The sequence below is a fragment of the Pundamilia nyererei genome, unplaced genomic scaffold (genome assembly GCF_000239375.1).
Source record: "Pundamilia nyererei isolate P.nyererei 1_Seehausen unplaced genomic scaffold, PunNye1.0 scaffold00051, whole genome shotgun sequence".
Classification (NCBI taxonomy): domain Eukaryota; kingdom Metazoa; phylum Chordata; class Actinopteri; order Cichliformes; family Cichlidae; genus Pundamilia; species Pundamilia nyererei.
The window spans coordinates 3065661-3074930 of record NW_005187452.1 but is presented as its reverse complement, the minus strand read 5'-3'; the positions used below and the strand labels follow the sequence as shown (position 1 = coordinate 3074930).

At 37.3% G+C, this 9270-nt stretch overlaps 1 protein-coding gene and 1 long non-coding RNA gene across 3 annotated transcripts in view; both read left to right on the top strand.

Annotated features, from left to right (window-relative positions):
* The window catches only part of cry5 (cryptochrome circadian regulator 5), a 3744-nt gene extending 1156 nt beyond the window's left edge, over positions 1-2588 (top strand). The window contains exons 4-11 of the mRNA XM_005733378.1: positions 18-136; positions 276-430; positions 525-665; positions 880-1047; positions 1210-1350; positions 1527-1678; positions 1771-1982; positions 2086-2588. Of these exons, the coding sequence (XP_005733435.1) occupies positions 18-136; positions 276-430; positions 525-665; positions 880-1047; positions 1210-1350; positions 1527-1678; positions 1771-1982; positions 2086-2147 (1150 nt within the window). The 3' untranslated portion in view covers positions 2148-2588. The remainder of the gene's footprint in view (positions 1-17; positions 137-275; positions 431-524; positions 666-879; positions 1048-1209; positions 1351-1526; positions 1679-1770; positions 1983-2085) is intronic.
* Positions 2589-7546: 4958 nt separating this feature from the next.
* On the top strand, positions 7547-9242 carry LOC106456217 (uncharacterized). 2 transcript variants are annotated; one of them, XR_001290380.1, is made up of 3 exons: positions 7547-7613; positions 7783-7952; positions 9126-9242. It is a non-coding gene; the product is annotated as an uncharacterized LOC106456217 (long non-coding RNA). The 2 variants fall into 2 exon arrangements; XR_001290381.1 differs by having other exon boundaries at positions 7783-8018.
* The last annotated feature ends 28 nt before the right edge of the window (positions 9243-9270 follow it).

Below are 9270 nucleotides of genomic sequence, written 5' to 3'. Positions count from 1 at the left end.
TTTTTTTGTCTTAATAGAATAATTGAGGAAAATAATGGAAAACCCCCACTTACCTATACCAAGTTGCAAGCAATAGCGAAGACGATTGGTCCCCCTAAGAGACCAATCCCTGCTCCAACCATGGACGATATGAAAGGTATCACAATACCAGAAAAACAGACTAGTGTTACTGAATTGTCAGACAAAGTTATTTGCAATGATGTATGGACATTTATCTAAAAAGCAAATGTCAACATTTAGAAGTGATTAGATTAAATCTATCCCCACTGTCAAAGATGTAAAGACACCATCCTCAGAAAACCACGAGAAGGAATATGGGATTCCTACACTGGAGGAGCTCGGCCTGGACACTGCTCCTCTTGGAGAGGATCTGTTTCCCGGAGGAGAACAGGAGGCTCTCAGGAGACTAGATGAACATATGAAAAGAACGGTAAATTAGATTCACATCTACATCCTGTTATTTGCAGGATTGTAACAACAGACATGCCTACCTTCTCTGAAACATTTCTGTGTATGCCTTTCAGAAATGGGTCTGCACCTTTGAGAAGCCACAGACTTCTCCAAACTCTTTGAGCCCCAGTACAACTGTTCTCAGTCCCTATGTCACCTTTGGATGCTTATCAGTCAGAACCTTCTGGTGGAGACTCACAGAGGTGTATAGAGGGGTGAGTGATGCACTTTACATACAGATATTGTAGTTAATAATGGTAAGGAAAATTATGCTGTAGTATTGTTTAATACATTTCAACAGGAAAGAAACTGAATTAATCATTGCCACTTCAAATATTTTCCTTGTGTGATTCCTGTGGTGAGAGACTGTACGTGCAATGTGCTTGTATTTGCAGTAATCTTTGTCTTTGACTTGTGTGATTTTTGCAGAATAAACACTCAGATCCTCCAGTTTCTCTGCATGGCCAGTTACTCTGGAGAGAGTTCTTCTACACAGCCAGTTTGGGCATTCCTAGCTTTAACAAGATGGAGGGTAACAGCGTGTGTACTCAGGTGGACTGGGACACAAACCCTGATTATCTAGCTGCTTGGAGAGAGGTATTGAGATTGAGTCCTTGAATGAAGTGTCTCTAGAGAAAATTGATGGTGCGAGAAGAGGAGTTTTCATGTTGATGTACTTATGCAATTGTTGTTAAATGTGGAGTAATCTAATTTTCTGTGTCATAGATGATTCATTGTTATTTCGCACTCTCCTTAAAGGCTCGGACTGGTTACCCCTTCATTGATGCTATCATGACTCAGCTCAGGCAAGAGGGCTGGATCCACCACCTGGCCAGACATGCTGTTGCTTGTTTCCTTACTAGGGGAGACCTCTGGATCAGCTGGGAAGAAGGGCAGAAGGTCAGCTCGCAAAGGCTGCAGCTGCTAATATCACAAATATTACAATACTACTGCTGCTAATAGTAATTATTATTAGCTATACACAACACTTGTGTGTTTTTTTTTCTATCATGAGTCCAGCAGTACATATGCTAAATCAGTATGGTACCTGTAACATTTTCTCACTGCTCATGAAGGTGTTTGAGCAGCTTTTATTAGATGGCGACTGGGCTTTGAATGCTGGAAATTGGCAGTGGCTATCAGCGAGCACCTTCTTCCACCAGTATTTTAGGGTTTACTCTCCAGTGGCCTTCGGGAAGAAGACAGACAAAAATGGAGACTACATCAGGTAAGATCTATCAGCCAAACGTATTACCTAAACAATTCACATTCATTACATGTATCGTTTCAAATGATTTAGCATTTCTCCTATGTTTACAGGAAGTACCTCCCTCTTCTGAAGAAGTTCCCAGCAGAATATATCTATGAACCTTGGAAAGCTCCACGCAGTATCCAGCAGGCAGCAGGATGTATTGTGGGTAAAGACTACCCACATCCCATTGTACAGCACGAAGTGATCAGCAAGAAAAATATTCAGAGGATGAAACTTGCTTATGCCAAGAGATCCCCAGAGTCACCTAGCAAAAGCAAAGGTACTGCAAGAAACATACAGGAGCATTATGTCCTTTTATATTAGTCATGCTTCAACTAAATTCTGTTTCTTCTTTTGTTTTTATTTCTTTGTTTTGCTCCAAGGTGTAAAGCGGAAGGCTCCATCCATCATTGAAATGATCAAGAAGAAAGCAAAAGTAAAGTAATTAGAAATCATGTTCACGTTTTGGTATCTTTCCAGTACTTTAGTTTTATCTCAGTCCACAGTTTTCTATATTGTGTTTTTATTGGGATTTTCATTGGTTATTTTTTTTATATCATTATTATTGTTACTTTTGATGTTGTATTTATGTCAGTGTTTAAAAGTCCCTCTTGGATTTAAAAAAGGTCAGGTGAGAGACTGCACAGAGATTAGGTCATGTTTTCTAAAGGTTAATAACCTTGTGTCAAATTGTTATTATGTTACATAGGGAAAAAAATAAGCAGGTCTGAATGTCTCCATGTTAGAAGGTTGTAAAAATAGACTTAAGTTAAAAAACAAAATTAATGCAGACAGTAAATATGGTAGATATGCATTAACTTTAATGGTTCGGTCAGTTCGCCCACCATACAATTCAAGGAGCACATCAGAAAATAGTACATTAATTATAGACAATGAAAGAATGGTTCTAAAAAAATAGAAAATCAAGAAAAGTGGAAAATTTAAAGTTTTAAATCTTGGATAAGATAATCCAACATCTCAGTTTGATTGACATCAGACATCAATTGTATTGTGTCAGTTTGTTGACATTTGCAAACAAACTGACACAATTTACACATGATTTGTTTATGAGTCAGATTGTATCACTGTCAAATAAGATTCTTGTTATATTAATAGTAAGCATACACTTCTGTCTTCTATCTGCTGCCATTAAAATAAAAAAATCTTACACTTAGAACTTGGACGTGACTACACAGAGGATTGTGTCCAATCGTACAGCTGTCTCATATACTCAAAACTAAGACAACTGTTTAGGTGAAATGATCTTTTCAGCTCATTTTATCAGCTTGCAAAGTTTTATGTCATTTCCATATCATTCAAAATTGTTGCTCTTTAATAAAATGTCAAAATGGAAAATTAATATTGTGTCTTAACTAATAAAATGTGTGGGTCCTCAAACTGCTAGGTCTATGTACAGTTATTCCCACTAGATGGCGCTGCAATACCTGAAGAAAAACTCAACTCAAGTACATGTATACAGAGAATATTCCCCCAAGTATATTCTTAAAAGTTATTTAAAGATTTAATCTGTTATGTGTTTTGGAACATTTGTAATGGAGTTAATTTAACTGTCATAAAAATGAGAAATAAATAAATACATTTTTAGAGTATCTGTGGTCAGCACAGAACATCTGACCTTTTATATGTTAACTCTTTGCAGAAAAGAAACAGAAAGTAGAAGTGATCTGTTAATATTTTTGGTGAATAATATTGAATCTCAATTAATCTCAATGAATATTAAAAATAAAAACAATCAAATTTAATTTTATTTAATTTGATTCTAGCTACAATGTCATTTGTCTGCTTTCTATAAGGAATTCATTTTTTCAAGCTTCCTCATTCCTAAAACTTTGCTTTCCTTTTTTTTTTCTAAATGTAGCAATGAGCATCAGTTTTTTTTCTTATCAGGATTATGCTTGAGATGCAGTATTACATAAGGCCTGTTAATCAATTACTAATTGTGTCAGTGCACAATTGGTGAAAGTCAGTATGAGCAGGGCTGTGCGACATAAAGGCAAAGATGTAAGTGAGTGTGTTTGGGGCACACAGCTGTTCTTGGAGCTCAAGTCTTCTCCTGTTTCTGCTTCCTTGGAGCTGACACTGGTGTGAATAACCAGAGGATGATGTCACAGGCTCAGTAGCAGGCCAGGCGGCCATACAAAGCCAAGCTCAGTTTCCACAGAGACCTGTCAAACATCAAAACAATCTGTTCTCTGACTGTGCATTAATGTACAAGGGTGTTTTGGGGTACACTTGGCATTGGGTCACTCTTCCGGTAAACTTTCATAGCAGAGCTCAGCAAGCCTGGGTGAACCGAAATCACCTATTCAAATCAAATCAAATCAAATCAAATCACTTTTATTGTCACATCGCATGTGCAGGCACACTGGCACAGCACATGCGAGTGAAATTCTTGTGTGCGAGCCCCACAAGCAACAGAAATGTGCAAACACAACAACACAAACCAGCAAATACAAGAATGGCTACATATTCAACAATGTACCTGCATGCATTCCAACATTTTCTGATATTATGAAAATGTTTAGCCTTAATCCCAAAAAGAATAATTAATTTTCAATCAAAATTCCAAGAATAGCTGGCTCCTCCTGTTTGTCCGTGGGTGTACCCCTCTCCCCATGGGTCCACGTCGTCACCTCACCACTCAAACCATCTTGGATCTGGGAACTGTAACATCCCAGCTGAATTAGAACAGTGTGTTCCCATGCAGCTGGTGTTTCATGTAGCTGAAATAGTAGTGATTTATCTCAGGAGGCTGCTCCACAGGCAGCAACATGAAAGAGTTAATCCCCACTTTATGCAACAAATTTTTATGGCCATAATAATAGGACAGGGGCTCTCCAAGGTTCAAAAACGGTTCTTCTTTAGGTTACATTACAAAATAATATGAGTTCAATCTAACACTTGATTAGCAAAGCTCTCAATACAAGCTACTGCACGGTGGGTCAAGTGGGTCAGTGTAAGTTTACATCACCATTTTATGAGGATTACCACAACACCAGTGAACATGCCCGTCTGTTTATAGGCTTCAAAGCAGACAAATAACAGACATACATTTCTGTTGATCAATACAAAGGTACCAATATGGTTTTACATGACAAACTGCAGACCATCTATTCATAAACAAATGTTATAACTCTTAAATTGCAAAAAAAGTACATAAACAGTCATAACTATTTGTTAAAGACCAAAGGGTAACGTTCTTTGGTGGCCAAGTAAGACTAATCTGAGGAAGAATAGTGAAGCTAATTTTTTTTTTTAAAGAAAAATCAAATTATCTCTTTTGTTGTACCAATGACATTATAATTGGAGAAACATTGAAGGACAAGAGGAAGCTGCGAGTAAAAGGTTCATGAACACGTGCTGAAAGGTCACTATTTATTAGAAGTCCATAGAGGTGGTAAATAAATGCCACAGTGAAACTGAAGAGCTGATGGGTGTCCAATCTGCTTCAGTTTTTTTGCTCTATGTTTGTCACCATCGGGGACACACACGCACACACCCCTCTGTACACATCGTGAATGACAATGGTCCTGTTGTCGTGGGATGTCCATTACCACACAGGTTCTAATGACTGATTATAACAATTTACATTTGCCCCACAGGACCCCCCTTTTATTTTCTGATAGAAGCACAATTATCTTTGCAAAAGAGATAATGGTATAAACAAAGCCAGAGGTAGTGATCTCAGAGAGCATCATTAGTAGCCCCCCTATAAATCTGCACCACTAAGCCACTACAGGATTTTGTGAAGAGCTATAAATGGCAAAACATGAGGCAATAGACATGCAATGCTAAAATTATGCACTCCACTACAGACCTCATGTGCACTGAGATTTGGAGAGAGATTAAGACCTTAACATGGGACAGGGCATAACATTCCTGGGATGTTCCAAATAGTAAGGAAAACAAACTTCTGAGAAAACCTTGGAATGGTTATTGATGTTTTAGCTGGTATCTAACCAGGTCTTTATTTTTTATATGGATTGTAATTTTGCAGGCAGATAAACTGGTGTACTTGAGATTTTTCTCCACTTGACCAGAAGCATAAATATATGTTTCTTTTTTTAATTTCCAGTTATTATATATTGGAAATTCCTCTTCCATCAGCAGGTTTCCTACATGCTTAAGGGGATACATGTTCAAACACAGTCACATGACAGTCTTCTGGTTTCTGTTCTGTTTCACCGCCCTGATGTGCTTTCATCACTCTGTATACACCCCAATGGAGAATATCCACAACACGCAACTGTGTTTTCCAGCCTCTCTACAGCTGACTGACGTACAGCCAAATACAAGATCCTGCAGCCTATACATGTCAGTCACCAGTGTGTGTGTGGTATGCTATAACTAATGGAATCCATAATGAATTGCCCAACTGTGTGTTCAATTTCCATTGCTTCCAAGAGTCTTAACATATTCCATTTAAAAATGTTCTTTTAAAATTAAATTCTTAATTTAATCTAGGTTGTTAAATCAAATCACTGCGTCACGGCCCTGGCAGGGAGCTACAAAAGAATATGACGAATGGATGGAACAGAAAAATGTAAATAGATGAAAGGAAGTCATGCAGGCATGTGTAATATGATGAGCATACGTAGTAACCCGAGAGATAATGCAGTTTGATACCTTTGAACTTGGACGAACACACTCATTGTAGTAGTATCAGTGCCAGTCAGTTCAAAGACAAGTTTGGGGGTTTGGAGTGTGTTTATCATGGAAGAAGTCTATATAGGTGACAAATAAAACATTTGTTAATGTCACTTATGCATCCGGTTATCAGCCTTGCAAGTTAATTTAATTTCTGCTTAATATTGAGATTGTCCCAGCATTTTGTTTTCAGACTGAGCCAAGTATTTGAATCAGTCTTGAATCCCTGGAGAATAAAACCACATTAGTCTGACTAAATAAATAAAAATTAAATGAACTTGTTCATAAATGCTCACTCTCTCTCTCTCTCTCTCTCTTTCTCCCTCTCTCTCTCTGTTTGTGTGTGTGCAGCAAAGTGTGTGTAGATGTGTCTGTGCATCCTTGTATGAAGATTAGAGCCCATATCTCTTTGGGAGTCAGTGGGATCTGCCTATATAAGGCTGTTCTATTCCTACTGCTTTTCCTCTGGGGACACAATGCAATTGTCAGCCACTGAACAATACATGTCTGAGAACTTAGCAAACTTCACTGTCTTGAATAAACATATATATATAAATGGTTTTACAAGAGGTGATTCTGGGAAATAGTGGGCTAAATGCTGTTGCATGCTGACTTCAAGCTGTTTTTGCTATGTTCTACTTATACTCGAGAGTTTCCTAACGCCACACTTTTTAAATAGGAAACTACGTGACCGTAAGAATGTGCTGCTCATGTTAATGCGCTCAAAACTAAAGGCGTCATCCTTTTGACTGACAGGCTCAAATGATTCTTTAGCACAGCCTGTAAACACAGCTAAAAAGTTGGACAGAGGATACCCAAAGAGAAAATCTTTTTTGTCTTTGGGAAACTGTAATTCACTAATAACAGAATGAGAAAAAAAGACTTAACCATGTTTCTTTAAATTCTTTTCCTGGTATCTGGTGAATTAACAGATCTGGACATGGAAAATGTTTTGTTTTATTTTTCTTTTGTTTTTGTTTTTAAAGCATCTTCTTGATTTTTTTTACATTTATTTCTCTACTTAAGATATATATTTGGTGGATCCATTAGAGTTTTTTCCCCCCTCTTTATAAAACAGCTACAAAGATGAGTTTTGGAAAGTGTGATGTGCTCTTGTGCCTATTTGCAGGCCAACTATAAATAGTCCAGGAACCTACGCATGCTCATGTTTGATTGGAAATTGCAGTGCCTTAAGCCATTGCTGTGGGGTGTCTGTCAAAGGAAGGAATGAAACTTGTGTATGGTGAGTTAACTGTGTAAAATAGACTGCTGAATGTTGTTTATGTAGCTACTGGATAAGCACATGCAGAAGATGTAAAGTATATCTTAACCTAGCATCTCTTGTGCTGAATAATTGTGTTTTTAATATACAACATTTGTTTTTAATGTTTTACAACTTTATTGTTTTAAAGTTTAAACTCTTCTCTTGGCAACAAAACAATATCTGGTGGAAAATGACTTCATGGAGGACAACAAGACGCTCGTCTAATGGGAATGGGCGGTCTTCCAATGGGGAAGATGTCAATGGAAGCGGCCGCCTTGGTGGCTGCAGCTACCTCTCTAATGTGAGGCCAGAAAACAGGTACAGAATCCAGACTAACTCAGGGTGCTGTCCTTCCACTTGAACCATCTCTGCTGGGAACATGCAGTATGTATGATCCCAGCATGTATTTATTCTATAATATATCTATAATTCAGGGTTTTACCTAACCTGGGATGAGCATGTGTTGCATGGTGTTTTTTTGTTTGTTGTTGCCATGGACGGCAGAGTTTAAATAAACTGCTTATTAAGAGCACAATCTCAGCTATGCACCATTGGCCCCTTTTCACATCAAGGATACACGACAGCGTCTGCATGGGAAGATTTGTTTATAGCACAAGTAGGTGTTGCTCTTCAGGTCCCCTTTTTAATTAATCTTGTGTAATATTTGATTAAACTGCTGTTCTTCTTTAAACTACTGACACATGGACAAACCGAGTAACATTATCTGCCAGTTATCTTGCATTGTTGCTTTAGGGGAACTTTCACTCTGTCAGCCTCAGCTGAACTTTGCAGAGACCACTGATTATGTCCTTTACTTAGCATATCTAGTGTATTACCAAAGCTAAAATCAAGAATTACCAGTGATTTGTGTTCCTGATTTTAGTTACTGAATCATTACTGAATCTAATTTTCTGTTCTCCATCTGTATTGTTTTGCTAAATGTATATATATTCACAATATCTTGTTTAGTGTTTGCTTCAAAACAATAATAGTACCAACTGTATAACATTTAGTGCCTTGTTTATTAATCATGAGTAATATTCAGTGAAGTGTAATGATCTCACCTGACTGTACACTGATCTAATACTCAAGCCTTTATCATTTCATTCATATCTTTGGACGATCACATTTTTCATGCAATGAATGTAAATATGGGCTAAATGTAAAGCTTTTTATACTGAATACTGTAGTGAAAGATCAAAGAAACATTTTATTTAAAAAACAAAACAAAACAAAACAAAAAAAAAAACAAGTTAATTGTATTTGCCTCCAAAACTCACAACTGTTTTGGCCTTTGATTTCAGTTCTTACATTCATCATTTTACATATATTTTGACTTGGGACTTTCTTTTAAATGATATGAAAAAACTAGCAAACAATCAAGCCCAATATGTACAGATAAAAAACTCCAATAAACAAGGTTTTTTAAATGATAAAAGACATATGAATCCAAATAAGTACCATGACTGACCAACTCCATTTTCTTGTAAGGAGCACACTCTGCAGTGTGATTGCTCATTTAACTGAAGAAACACAGCCGTCCTTTGAAGCTACCCTGAAGTCAAAAGCTGTGTCCGAAAATTCAAACGTGAAGTTTTCCTGTGTGGTTAGAGGTAAGCATTGCCTACTCCATACA